The sequence below is a fragment of the Pteronotus mesoamericanus genome, unplaced genomic scaffold, assembly GCF_021234165.1.
Source record: "Pteronotus mesoamericanus isolate MK-2021 breed Mesoamerican mustached bat unplaced genomic scaffold, CSHL_Meso_final scaffold_167, whole genome shotgun sequence".
NCBI classification, from domain to species: Eukaryota; Metazoa; Chordata; class Mammalia; order Chiroptera; family Mormoopidae; genus Pteronotus; species Pteronotus mesoamericanus.
The window spans coordinates 29,967,980-29,982,626 of NW_026555308.1; the positions used below are offsets into that span (position 1 = coordinate 29,967,980).

General features: G+C 45.2%; 1 protein-coding gene across 1 annotated transcript; it reads left to right on the forward strand.

Annotated features, from left to right (window-relative positions):
- The first annotated feature begins 524 nt into the window (after positions 1–524).
- PPIC (peptidylprolyl isomerase C) lies at positions 525–13,597 on the forward strand. The gene is made up of 5 exons (XM_054589900.1): positions 525–721; positions 6,834–6,947; positions 7,397–7,490; positions 9,817–10,001; positions 12,832–13,597. Exons 1-5 carry the CDS (start codon positions 605–607, stop codon positions 12,958–12,960), a joined length of 639 nt encoding a protein of 212 aa, XP_054445875.1. The 5' UTR covers positions 525–604; the 3' UTR covers positions 12,961–13,597.
- Positions 13,598–14,647: the final 1,050 nt, after the last annotated feature.

Sequence of the window (14,647 nt, forward strand, 5' to 3'; positions counted from 1 at the left end):
ATTCATCACGTATAATTGCGTCAATCCGTGTAAAGGTCCCAGAGTTCTGAGATCCGTCCGAAACTTAGCCCAAGGGTCTGAAGCAACATTGAAGCCTAGCAGCTGCTGCGGCGGATACTCCGAAGGCTGCTGCGGTCATTCAGGGACGCGGCTGCAGAGTCGTGCCTAGCCCCCGACCCCCAACCTCCCGCAAGCGGTGTGCAAATTGTTTGTCATAACCCGGAGCCACGACAGTCCTCGACTTTCCGACTTTCCACCGGGAGCGAAGCCCTTAGCTCCTGGGCTTGGCCAAGCGTGCCTCTCCGGGGCGCCGTGCCCCAACAGCCTGGGCTCGCTCCCGGCCTAGCGGCTCCCGCCGCAGTCGCGGACAGGGCTGTATCCTTCGCAGCGAGTTTCTGCGAGTCTCTAACTCTTCTCTGGGCCAAATTTGGGAGGAGCGCGCCCCGGGTTCCGGCCCTGCCGGGACCGCCTCATCCCAATCCCACCCCCACCTCCCCAACCCGGAGCGCGCAGGCGCAGCTGGCTGGGAGTCCCGCCACCGGTCCGGGAACCCGCAGAAGCACCGGAGCCGCTGCCGCCACTATCGGCACTGCCGCCGTCCACCATGGGTTCAGGTTCCCATCTGCTGCTACCTCTGGTGCTTTGCCTGGGGCTTGGCGTACTGGCGCTTTCTGCGGGGTCCCCGGGCTTCCGCAAGCGAGGTCCCTCAGTGACGGCCAAGGTGACAGCGCGGCAGACTCCAACTTCCCCTCCCGCCGCCGACCCGAGGGATGGGGGGAGCTTTGGGGACCGGGACCTTTGTGTCGGGTAGCCAGGAGGGGGCAGAGGATGGGAGGCAGCCGCGGGCCGGTGAGAGGGGATTGACTGCGCCACCACGGTGGGGGTGGGGGCGAGGCGCGGGGGGGCGCTCTACGGGATGACTTGAGGGGAGCCCCGGCCACAGTCCCAGCCGTCGCCGCAGGCTGTTTGAACTTTATCCCCTTGGCCTTCCGGAACCGGTGGCTCGTTTCTCCAGGAAGGAGACAGCCCCAGCACTTCCTTCAGCGTGGCGTGGACTCGAGAACAGGAGCAGGAGGAGTGTGGGAGGGACAGGGGTGCGAGGAGGAGACACGCTGTGAGCCCAGGGGTTGCAGCTGGGATGTCACCCAGCGTGGAAGAGCCCAGGTCCAGCTCCTGCCAAGGTGGGGTTCCGGCAGGAGTTACAGGTCAGGCTCCAGGAGAGGCTGCCGCCACCCTCCTCCCGTTTAGGAACCTGGTCCTCCCCTGCGAGTTCGCTTTCAGACTGAAGCGACTGGTGGGCTGACCCCGGGCGCGGGAAGGTGCTGGCTGCAGGCACAGGCGGCAACCTGTGTAACCGAGGCCAGCCTTTCTGTCTCTGTAAGAGGGATGTAAAATCTGCCATGGGCTGTCCTTAGGCTTCAGTTCTTTTTCCAGCATATTTACCCAAGGTTAGAGATAATGGCGGGGTGCAGGGAGAGACAGAGGGAGGGAATGATCTGGTTGTTCGTTAATTACCACTGCGAGAAAAGCTTACTGGCAGGAGTGTCTTGGAATCTGGAAGGAGCAGCAGCTGCAAAGGGTCTTAACAACCAGTCCGGTGTTTCACAGTGGACACGGTACTGTGGAACTAGCCGAGTGCTAAAATCTACCTCAGATCCCACCTGAGAAGGGGGCAGGTCCAAGGGTTTGGGAGGGGGAGGTTCAGCCCAACATCGAATACTGCAGGGGTGAACCAAAAGGCCGTGGCAGGTGGCTTGTGTGAGGTACACTTAGGCGACTGTTTTGAGCACTGACTCTCCTGCCAGCCCGTTGACCTTTTGGGCTCATCTAGTTTGGGGAAATGGCTTGTGCAGGCCACTGAACTGAAGGAGGGGGAGGGGGCTTCCTTCAGTTGGCAAATACATTTGAGTCTCTTAGGATACAGCCATCAACATAATGTTCATGAAATTATGAAGCGATGAAGGAAATAAACCTTAATATAGAGTGTGTGACATTTAAAAATACCTGAAGGATAAGAAAAACCAGGCTGACAGAAATTTAGGGAAACCTAGTGCATGTGCAGAGGCCTCCAGACAGGAAAGCCACCCTCCCTGTTAAGAAGATGCCCTGCCTGGGACAGTGTAGCCTTGCCACAGGGATGAAGAGGGAGGTGGCTTGAGGTGAGGTCAGGGGCTGAGCAGCAGCAAGATCATGCAGGGCCTCAGAGGTCACAGCTAGGAGTGTGGGTTTTGAGGCTATTACTCTTAGAATTTGCGGTCTTATGCTAAGTGCAATTAGAGCTGCTGAAGGGTTTTAAGCAGGGATTTGACAGGATCTCATATATGCTTTTACACAATTACTGCGGTTGCTCAGTGGAGAGTGAACTGGGAGGTCATTCTGGGCTCTATGCCAGAGTCCAGATGGCGGTGGCTTGGATTCGAGTGGTAATTGTGAAAATGGGGAGCAAGGGAGGGACTTGGAATGGATTTTGGAGGCCTAACAAGACTTGCTGACAGTGTAGAAAGGGAGTGGGGGATTACCAGATCAAGTACAGGAGGCCCAGTTAGATGTGAATTTCAGGTACACAATGGAGAATTCCTTAGTGTGAGGATGTCACCTGCTATATTTGGGGACACGCTTCACCTGGGAAGTTTTAAACCCCAGACCAAGTCAATAACCATCCCTGGGGGTGTGTAGCCTGGGTTGGAAACCTCTAGAAGAGGGAGCCAGGAGAGGAAGAAGCATGTGGCTGCAGCCGGGGAAGAGCGGGAACACCTTGGGCCCTGAGGACGTTTCCAGGTGTTCTACTCTAGGATTATGTGGGCACGCCTTCTACGGATTCGACTCTGTTGCATTATTTACTTTTTTCAGTGAACTTTTTTAAACATCAAAATCTATTGGAAAATGGAGACATTACAAGTTATTTCTGAGTGTGGAAAAGCAGATTAATTGGCAGTGCTCTAGTGTTTTCTTTTCCCTAGCAGTTTTTTCCTTTTCACCTGATTTCTAAAAATAGAAGTGTATAAATGAGGTATGAGTTGCTGTCCCCCTGCAGAGCCCTTTAAGAGCACTCGCCTTGTCCACAATCCCAGGCCACTGCCTCAGCTTCCTGTCCAGCCAAAGAGGCTCAGGATGGGCTGGGCGTTCAGGCTCTTCGGTTTCAAAATCTACCAAACTGGCACTTGCAGCCTGTGTTTTCCAGCAGGTCCATGGGTTCTGTGTAGTCAGGCACCTACATTGTAGAACATAGTGCTGCCACCTTTCCAGTTGTACTCTCGTTACAGCTGCCGGCACTTTCTACAGCAGGGAGTGGCCATGAGCCTGAGGCTGGGTGATCTTGTCTGATGTCTGAGGCTCTGGTTCCTCCTCTGTAAAAGGGAGATGGAAATGATACTTGCTAGCGAATTGCATATCAGATGTGATAAAGCAGATGAAGTGCTTAGTTCTGATTGATGCTCCCAAGTTTAGAGGTCAGTTGCCAGTGTTACTTGTGTTGTTAATCCCTCTGTGGCAGTGCAGACCTGAAAGGAATCATCTTTTTTACAGATGAAGAGCAAGAGCTCAGAGCCAGTAAGTAGTGGAGCTGTGTTTCCTTGACACCATAGCTTACTTTACTTTAGAAATGGAAGCAGGATTATCCCTATAGGGACTAGGGTCAGGTGGTGTGAGTGCCTCTTCACCCTTCCCCTTCCTCTCCCCACCTCCAGTGCCCCACAATTTCCATATTACTTTGAAGGGCTTCTTCCAGGGGAAAAAAAAGAAGTGACTGAGGTACCCGCTCCTGAAGTACAACATGGGATCCAAGTACCAACTTTTCCAGGATGCCTGCCTTGATCCCACAGATAATCACCACCTCTAACCTTATTTTATCTGTACTTGGGGTCTCGAAAAATCTGATTTCCCATTATATTACAGCTACTGGAATATGTGTTTTCTCTCCTGTGGGACCGTAAGCTTCATGAGGGTAGGGGCTTTACACCCCCCGCCCACCCCCTGTTAAGCACAGGGCCTGTTCCCAAGGGCACAGAGCAAAATCAGAGATGAACTCAGGGCAAGAAGGTATAAAGTAAGAGTTTGCCTGGTAGGCACACTGGCTGACCCGCACTCTGGCTGGATGTGTGTGTGCCCTGCTTCTCATTTAGTATCACCTGGCATTGAGCTGTTCAGCGTTTTTTTTGAGTCTGTACTTGAGTTGATGGTGTGCAGGGCACTGGGGATCTAAAAACACCTTTTCTACCCCTTGGGTTTTCCTGCCTAGGTTGAGATAGCTTTATTAACGATAAATCGCAGTCTAATTGGATGCATCCTGAGATTGAAATTTCGGCTTTCACACTCCTGGCTGGGAAATCTTGATAAATCACTTAACTTCCCTAATCCTCACTTTCCTCCTTTGCAAACTGGAGAGAAGAGTACCTGCCTCTCCCCACAGGATGTGGTGAAGATTAATTATGTAAGATATGTAAGTAAAGCACGTTGAGACACCCCTGACTAGCTCATGTTTGTTTCCTTCCTCCTTCCCCTCCTCCATTTTCTCCCCTGAGATTTCAGTGCCCCTCTCCGCTACTCCCTCCTTCCAGTCCCTCATTCCTGAACTGGTCTAAGAGCTCTCAGATTCTCCCCCGCCCCCAACTTGAGTAATAGTCCCAAAGTTGCCTTTGGGTCCTGTTCTTTATCTTTTCTCCGTTGCCTCCCCAAACCCTCTTCTACCTTCTGGAACTGCCGAGGACCTTCTCCCGTCTGGTGTGGTCACAAGCGCTACACTACTTCTCCCACACAGACCACATCCCCTGCCTTGGTGCTTTGCTTCCACAAAGAACTCTGCCAGGTGGGGCTCGGGCCCACTCTTGTTGCTGGAGGCTGCTCCCTTCCATCTACACCTTCCCCAGGAGGCCGCCTGCAGCCCTTCCCATCCCCCGAGCCTGGCAATACAGTGTTCTTGGGCACTTGTCACATGCTGCCTTGTACTGGGTTATTCCTTTACTTGTCCCATCTCTTGATTTAAGCTTCCTTGGGACTGGGACCCTCTTGTGTAGCTTGTAACTTCACATTGCCTTTCACATGGATCTTTGGTAAATGCTTGTTGACTAAATAAAATTTTACCATTTCCATTAGAGTTGGGAAAACTCTGCCATTTTTTTCTTGCTATCCATCACTGGTGTAGTTAAAGGATACTGCAGTTTGGGGGTGGGTGCAGGGGGAATTGTATCAATATGTATGCTAGGCTGTGTGGAAGAACATAAAATTTTATTGAGTTATGCTGGGTGACAGGCACTTCTCATTTTCTCATGCTTCCCAGATTTTATTCTCTTTGCTTTCTAAACATTTACGGGTTTCATTTGCTCTTTATTTTAAAAGTCTGGCAGGCTTTTCTAGTGTCTTACATGGTGTGTCTTTAAACTTATGTCCTTGATTCTTTTCCTGGTGCTACTTCATTATTGCCTGTTATAGAGTTTACTTCTTGGCTTGGAAATCCCTTTGGAAAAGTGACTTCTGTTTGACACCAGCTCTGTAGGACCAGGCTCACTGGTATGTTAACGCAGCCATGTCTCATTGCTCTCCTCTATGGCACTGCTTCATTTCAAGGTCTTTCATGCACGTTCTATAGTTCGATTGTATAAATAATAATACAGTTTTTGCTGCTTTGTGCCGTGTAAAACTTGTAAGGCACCACATGGAACACTAAATATCACATCATCCCATGACGGATGTACTGATGTATTGGCAGAAGCTCTTGGCTTGAACTGAAGGTTGACAGTCTTTACATTGTGATTTTTCTAAACTGTAAGACATCTTTTTTCTTTGACAACCCTTCTTATATTTTTAAAGCCATATCTTGAATGTCTTTTTTTTTTTTACCTATTCAAACATTAAATAGGTTCACATAATCTAAACTTGCTAATAGAACACCTTTGACTCCCTGGCCTTTTCAAGTGTTCTGTCTCAGAATCATCTTCACACAATAATTTGTGAGGCAAAATATATATACTTGCATTTCACATGAAAAGTTAAAAAAAAAAAGTCCAAGAAAACTTTTAAAGTTTACCTGCAAAAAAAGTGACTTACACTCACTTCTGGATGTGTTTTTTTCCTTCTTTTCTAAAATGTTGTGACAGAAAAAGAACACATTCTACTTTTGTAACGTGGCAAATGAATTCAGTGTCTAAGTTTACAGGATAAATGGTTTTATCAGGACCTGAATGTCGCCTTTGATGTACTTTGGGTGAGGCGGGGGCCCTGGTGTCTTGCTGTGCTCGGAAGCAGGCCAAGGGTGGGGGCAGGCCTTTTGGAGCACTGCTATGCATTTTGATCGTCTTTTGCTGTTCTCTTGACAATCTGTTGAGAACTCATGGGGAATTTGGCACTCTTGGAGATTACAAAAAATAAATCTAGATGGCTAGCCTACTTATCTCCTCACCAATTTTTTTTCTTCTGCCAAGATTAGAGAGCATTACCTTTCAGAAGCAGTCTCCACGCTAACCTTCATTCACAAACCAGGAGACAGGAAGTCACAGCAGTGCTTGTCTGGGGCGCATGGGCCCATGGAATTCTCGAAGACTTTACTGGCTGACTCGAACAGTATTGACTCAAACTTTAAACCCAGTACCAACCACAGTGTCTGGCCCATAAGTGGTACTCAATAAATGTTTGTTGAAAGAATATTTGTGATTGAAATGTACCCAAAAATGGAATTAGAGTTCTGTTAACTTGTGTCACGCTCCTTCATGACCCCTTTGTAAAACACTGGGGGGGCAGGGCTTTTGTATGTGGATCAATTCTCAGATTTTAATTTTCACTTACCTTGCATGTGCTGCTTTTCCATGTGACCTTCCACTCTGTCTTTCAACCACATGCAGGTTTTCTTTGATGTGAGGATTGGAAACAAAGATGTTGGTAGAATCGTGATTGGCCTCTTTGGGAAAGTTGTGCCCAAGACTGTGGAAAACTTTGTCGCTTTGGCAACAGGAGAGGTATGTCTCAGCTTTATTTCCTTTGTGCTCAAATCGAATCTCCTTCTTTAAGCCAAGATAAAGATGTCTTCTAGGGGGGAAACATGTTAAATTAGTAGGTCAGGCGAATCTGAGACATCATATTTTACTTCATTTTTGAATAAAATCTGTATTCTTTGGGCATTCAGTTTCCTTAGTCTTCTAGAAACGGAGGGGGAAAAATCATCAAATGAAAATGCAGATTGCTTTTTTTACTTTGTCACATTAATACTTTACTTCCATTGTTTACTTATTTATTGATTTGGTCAGTTAATGATAAATTTCTAACAGTAAATTGTTGCAGGGACATAATCAAGTTCTGTAGGTATTTTGCGTAATTTTCTCATTTTGTCATTTCCAGATAAACACTGGGGTTTATCTTTCATTGTGGGTTATATCTACTTGTGTATTCAATTACATAATCTCTTTAGAAAGGATATGGATATAAAGGAAGCATATTTCATCGCGTCATCAAAGATTTCATGATTCAAGGAGGAGACTTCACCAATGGAGATGGCACTGGCGGTAACGTTGCCTTTTGCGTTTTTCCTTTCCTGCTTAACCAACCGAGACCTAAAATTAAGCTGGTATATTCACCCAGTACATTGAGTTTTGGGTTTAAAGAACAGAGTCATAATTCTTTCTGAAGGATAGAGTTTGGGGGGCCACGTCTTGGTAGATATGAATGAGTAAGGCTTCCTAATTTTAGACAGTATTACTTTGGTGTTCATTATCTTTCCATCGTGGAAATATATTCATTTAGTAGGCTACTTTGCAGTAATTAAAATGCTAGACTCCTAGCATGTAGCGGTACAGAAAGATGTCTGCCACAGGAACGAGTGGCAGAGTGCAGCACTGAGTGTTCCTGGGGGCGGCAGATGGCATCCAACTTGGGGTGTCGGTGGGGGGGATGGGGGTGTGGATAGTGATGAGACGGGTGGTTCGGTGGCAGGGTTACAGATGAGTTTATCCCCTTCTCTCAAAGTTCTTTCATTTTATTGTCAGCTTTTGAAATACTAAAAAATTAATAGATGAGCTGTCAAAATTAGGATTTAAATTAATTTTTATAAACAAACTTAGAGTTCTATAAAGTACAAATAATTAAATTCATAGAGTTTCAAATCTCCCTGAGCTTATTGTTCTTATTGAGGTTTCCAGCTACCCAGCCCCCTGGGCTATTTTCCCTCAAAGGCAGTGAGTTGTTTTCCTGACCATACCCGGTATATGTAACTACATAGAATTTAAATTTACTTGAGGTTTAAGGTTTTTAATTTAGCAAATTCCACTTTTGGTGAATATTAACCTGCTAACATTTTAAAGAAACCTAGGTCATTTTCCAGCACTATTGCCAATTTCATGTTTATTACAATGGTCTATTTATAACAAAATGACTGTTATTAAATGATTGGATTTGCCAGGCGCTTCGGGAAGGTTACTTTTAGTCCTTGCAAAAATGCTGCAAGGTGTGGGGATGAAGCGTGGAGCAGGCTGCGTGGGTAAATGGCGTCGGTGAGGATGCACTGGGAAGCAATCCCAGCTGCTGCGGGGCTGGGTCTCACTGGAAAAGCCTGCAGCTCGAGGACTGGTCCCCTCAGGACGGGCATCCCGCTGTCCTGCCGTGGGGCCCAGCAGGAATGGTGACTGGGTTTTACTGTGTCTCCTCTTCTACATTCTCTCTCTCTCTCTCTCTGCCTTATCTGCCCACAGAGTGTGGGTGCATGTGCATGTGCATGTGCACAAGTGTGTGCACACATGTCTTGAGTTAAAATTCTCTGAGTTTTGGAGAGAGGACCTGTGCATCACGTAATTTAGCTTAGATCCCTCTGTGGGCAGAGCTTTCCTGCCAGGTCGTCTCATATGTCACTGACCAACCAGCTAGCAATGTATCGTTTGCCTCTGATATCCACTTCCGGTCCTTCTAACTGAGCCAGGATTTTAAAGTTGGCAATGGGTGGATAAGGAGGCCTGTAGAAGGGGAGGAGCTGAGCATGACAGGCACTCAAGGTGTTGGAGGATGGAGCAGGTGCTTCTCATGGTCTCTGCTGTTGTTTTATCAGGAAAAGGTGTTCTGCTCTACCCGCTGCTTTGCTAGAACTCCAGCCCACAAACCTGCTTTTGGTTCTTCTGTTCAAGGCTGGACCACTGGGTGTTCCCGGTTGCCATCACCCTCTGTATTTTGATGAGCCCCGATGTCATCGTGCCTAATGACTTCCAGGCTGGCTGCTATTGCCCTTGGTGCTGAGGCAGGGAAGCGTGCCTGCTTTGGAGTCAGAAAGCCAGAGGGTCAAGTTCTGTTCTGCTGTTTTTAAGTTTTGCAACCTCTGTTTCTCATTGCAAACAGGATTGAGAATACCTGTTCTATAGAGTTATTCTGAGAATTGGCTAAGGGTATATATTAAAATTTTTGTGTTCCCTGGTTGGATGCTGAGGTAGGAGTGACCCAGGACAAGTGGCCTGAACCTCAGGACAGAGATTGAGCCACATGGCTGGCTCACTCCCTTTCGATCTGGTTTTTCAATGACATCGTGCCCTTCAGTTCCTTCTCATTTCACAGTGAAATCACAGGTCAAAGCTTGGCCCTTGGTTTGAGGCCAGAGGGTACCCCGCCATCCTGTGTGAAATTTAAGGCTTTTGTTTGTATGTGTTTGTTTCAGTCCCTGGTGCCCTGCTTCCTTAAGGAGTTCATTCTATGCCCTCCTTCACTTCTCCTTATGTTTTACCATCTTTTCCCCATTCCCCACTCTTATCAGGGTCTATTTACCAGTTCTACTAAAACTCTATGTTTCCCTTTGAAGATTTTACTTTCATATGACATCTGTTGATTCCCCTCTTTCTTGTTCTGTCTCACCAGGTGTAAGCATTTACGGTGAGACCTTTCCAGACGAGAACTTCAAACTGAAGCATTATGGCATTGGGTGGGTCAGCATGGCCAACGCTGGGCCTGACACCAATGGCTCTCAGTTCTTTATCACCTTGACCAAACCCTCCTGGTTGGATGGCAAACATGTGGTATTTGGAAAAGTCCTCGATGGAATGGTAACTTGATATATTATTTTTCTCATTCAAAGCTTTATATTTATAATGAGAGTACTTTCAGTGATTTATTTTGATCTTAAGATGTGCTTTGTAGAGATCCATCATTATTTGCTGACTGGCCTCTTCAAAGGTGAATAAATTATAAATGATATGGCATTTTAATTGTCAGGAGCATTGGGGCAGAAGCTGAGGACTTGACATGGAGAAGTTGAGTACTTAAGTTATCTCACTACTTGTTACAAATGGAAACTCTTTTTAATGTAACCAGATAAAACCAGGGCCCTGTGTGTGCATACAATGGAATATTGTCCAGCCGTAAAAAGGAAGGAAATCCTGTCACAGGCTACGGCATGGATGAAACTTGAGAATGTTATGTTAAATGAAATAAGGCAGTCATAAAAACACTGTATGATTCCATTTACATGAGGTATCTAAAGAAGTCAAACATATAGAAACATGAAGTAGAATAGTGGTTGCCAGGGATTTGAGGGGGAGAAAATGGGGAGTTAGTGCTCAATGGGTATTGAGTTTCAGTTTTGCCGTAGCCTCTAACAGGATTTCCAAAATGAAGAGTCCTGCAGATAAGTTGCACTACAATGTGAATATGTTTAACACTACCAAACTGTACTTTTAGAAATGGATAAGATGGTGAATATTATGTATTTCTTACCACAATTAAAAATAAAATATAAAAATACCTAGTACCCCATGTGGTTCAGTCTAGACACAAGTCACCTTTCAAGACACAGTATAGCACCCAAAATTACTAAAAAGAATTCAAATTGATGCTGTTTGACTCAAAAAAAAAAAAAAAATCAAGGTGTCCAGTTGATAACCATAGGAACACTTAAAATCCCCATTCTTTTCCACTTTCAATATTTCCCCTTCTTAGCTCTCTCAACTTCTGAACTAGCAATTGTAAGGTCTGTTCAACCCAACCCTGGGCCATCCTTATCTTCTTCCATTTCATTTTGTTTTGTTTTTTTGTGAGTTGTTCTGCCCTCCCTCAGCCAAATGTAAATAACCCAGTCTCACTCACTGCAATTCTTCCACAACTTCCACCTGCTGTTCTGATTCTACGCAACAGAAGGCCAGGAACTGAGCTGGCCAACTCAGAATCTCCCATACAAGGCTAGGAAATGCACAACCTGAAGCGTCGAAGATAAAATTCTCATTGGCAAGTGGGATGAGAGGGAAATAGGGCAAATACATATCATTTAATACAGCATTTCACATCCTATCACAGTAAAGGTCATGCCTATATCCTTACGAGCCATAATTGCCCTCCCAAAAAAATCTATTCAGAAATGAGAATGAATGCCAGCCCTCCTCAGGCGTCTTATTGAACCTTGCCTTTGAAATGAGCTAAACATGGGCCTGCATGTGTTAAACTGTCTGGGCTTTTGATCACTGGGATCTAACCAGGTTCTAAATACTTTAAATATAAACTGGTTCATTCATCCATTCACTGAGTATTTTTTAGTGCAACATTGTCCTAAGTTGTAAGAAAACTGGAGTACAAGTTTTGGGTGTTCTTCTGCTTGTGGTTTTTCTTCTAGCTCTCTAAGTCTTATGTCTTATGGCTCAAAATGCAGCAGCAAAGTCCTTCCATCCACTGGTGTACACCCTGAGAGACCTGCTACCTGGTCTTAGAGGAACTGTCCTTGACATTTTATGGGTTATAAACTTTGAGAAACTAACAAAAACTATAGACTTTCTTTCCAGAAAAAAAAAGTGTGTGCATATTTCATACAGTTTAAAGAAATCTAGAGAATCTCCTGAATTCCATCCTTTGATTTTCCAGAGATCTTCTGGGTTCTTGTTAACAAAGCAACTCCGATGATCTCTGGACCTCCACTCAGACTGACAGAAGCAGAATCTCCAGAGATGGGCCAACAAATAAGCAGTTTTAAATTGTGGAAAAATATACATAACATAGGTATTTCCATTTGAACCATTAAATAAGCATTTAAAAAAAAAATACTGCCACAGGTCATTCAGATGTGTAGTCACTACTTTAGGTACACATGTGTGCACACACAGTCTACTTAGAAATATATATTATTAGAAGAATGCTGGCCTTTTATCTTAAATGGATCTAAGCCCAGAGGTTGGAATATTTGACTCCGGGTCCACTCAGATACTCTTTTGCTACTTTAGTCTCAACTCTGTTTGGGAAACACCAGGAGCCAACCTTCTGGTCCCTGGCCAGTCCTCCCTCCTTCAGTGTGACATGAGGTGGTCCACGGGCCTGTGAAATCCTCCATGACAGAGAGAGAGGCCTGTACACCATGGTGCGGTTGGGGTTTCATTAGTGTTTGACTCAACCTATAGATTAATGGCTTGGGTCAGTTGTAAAAAGGGTAAACGCAGAACTAGCTCCACTTCTAAATCTGCTTTCTGGCTTGTTTTATGATGCCCAGACCTATTACAGGTGGAGTTGAAATGAACTCAAACTCTATGTTAACTGTTACATTGGGTTGTAACAAGTGAGTGGGAATATGTTTTATTAGAGGTAGGTATTTACAAAAATATCTTTCTTTTTTAAGAAAATAAAATGCTAATTAAAAGAAGTGAGGAAATACATAAATTTGTTCTCTAGCAAGGGAGTAAGTAAATTTTATGCTATTATATATAAATTTCCTGAATATTCTAAGTTTTCCATCGTTAGCTTGCATGGTTTTGTAATCATAACCATACACACAACCAAAAATCAAAAAGAACACGACTTACTTCCCACTTGGGCTTTCAGAGTCAGTGCTGATTTCATTTTTCAATTGCTATACTTGCTGGTCGGAAGTGAATCACGGGCCTCCTCTCCTCTCACCAGACAGTGGTCCACTCCATAGAACTTCAGGCAACTGATGGGCACGACCGTCCACTCACCGACTGTTCCATCATCAACAGCGGCAAGATAGACGTGAAAACGCCCTTTGTGGTTGAGGTCCCCGACTGGTGACGCAAGCAGCAGCAAACAAGGAAAATACTCGACGTGTGTGTGTGTGTGTGTGTGTGTGTGTGTGTGTGTGTGTGTGTGGTCTGATTCTTCAAAGTTACTGTTTTGCATTGTCTTTTTACTTTCTTCTATTTTCCACTCCAGATCACAGGAGAGTTTCAGCCAAAGTTTACTTTGCATGACTTTTGGTAAATCACATGTTTAGTGGCTTTGTCCTTAAAAGACATAGGTCCTTCCTTCAGCGGTGCTGTTTTTAAACGAGAAAACTTTGTGTCAGCTATTTTCTTTTGAAGAACACCATCATTATTTCTTGAATTAATTGTGATCCCCAAGCTAAGTGATCCTGAACTCGTTAGGAAAATATGGAGACATGAAGTTTATTATTTTGTATTTAAACAGAACTTCTCTTTAGGTAAAGGGAGATTTGATTAGTATAATCTGATCTATGTCGTAGGGACCTTTGCCTGATGAAAGGTGCTTTGATGTTCTCTATATTAAATACTTTTTATATAAACTAAGTCTTTTTGCAAGACTTTTTTAAATTTAAAATTCTTTTAAAAATTAACATACAAAAATATACACACTCTAATGTTAAGAATAAACAGCTTAGAGAGGGTTCTAAATCAAAGTAACTAACACAGCTGGATAATTTGGGATGGGAATGCCCAGAAGGGAGGCCCATCCACATTCCAAATACTGGAGCTGACGATTCCCTAATTTTTACTAAATGCAACATTTTTAGAAAGTTCCCTTGAGTCCAGTGGCAACAAAAAGGAACCTTTTAAACATAAATCAGATGAGAAAGGAAAATCCTATTGGGCCTTGTTGTAACATACCCGGCTGTTGCAGTCTGTGCCCAATCTCTGTTCGGATGGGTGTGTTGTTCCATTAGAAGACAGCCTTGTTGCTTGTCCTCCAGGTCCCTTGCAGTGAGGGTTCAACAAAATTCCATCTCTTGAGCTGTATTCTAAGAAAATCGCTTCAATGAGAAATCAGATGAAATGAGCATTCTTATTGCTGACGGGGGTATTAATCCTTTCAGCCCTCTTGGAGAGCAATTTGTTAGTTTTTCCTCCCCAACAAAAATGTATTAAAGGCCTTTGATATGCCACATACCAGTTTTGAGTTTTGCGGACATAGGAATAGACAGTGAGAAAAGGGCCTCATGGTGTGAATGGAGTAAATGAAAAGCGTGATGAGCACTGTGAACACAATACAGCCATGCTTGCTGGAGAAGCAAGGAGGGGAGACTGTCCCAGTGGCCAAGGAAGGCCTCCTGAGGGGACACTCGAGCTGCGGTCTGAGAAGAAACAGTAGGCGGCGGTCAGATGAGATGTGCCAGGCGGGCCTGTTGGCAGAGAGGGAAGGGAGAGTTTGAGGGTCCCAAGGTGAGAGAGAGTGGGCTCTGGGGCAGAGGAGAAAGCCAGTGTGCTGGGTCCTCAGAGGTCAGACAAGTCAGGCCGAGACTGGATCTCGCCGGGCCTAGGGTGCCAGGATAGAGGTCTTTTATTCATAGAGCAATGGGGAGCTATCAGTTTTAAGCTGGGGAGGGGCATGATGTGGTCTGTATTTGAGGAAGATTTTTTTTTAATCCTTATCTGAGGATATATTCATTGATTTTGGGAGGGGAGGAGAGGGAAGGAGACATTATTGAGAGAGAGAAACATCGATTGGTTGCCTCCTACTAGCG

Coding starts and splice junctions, on each gene's coding strand:
- PPIC (XM_054589900.1), top strand. CDS start 605: ATGGGTTCAGGTTCCCATCTGCTGCTACCTCTGGTGCTTTGCCTGGGG. Junction 722..6,833: donor GTCCCTCAGTGACGGCCAAG/GTGACAGCGCGG, acceptor AACCACATGCAG/GTTTTCTTTGATGTGAGGAT. Junction 7,491..9,816: donor CAATGGAGATGGCACTGGCG/GTAACGTTGCCT, acceptor CTGTCTCACCAG/GTGTAAGCATTTACGGTGAG.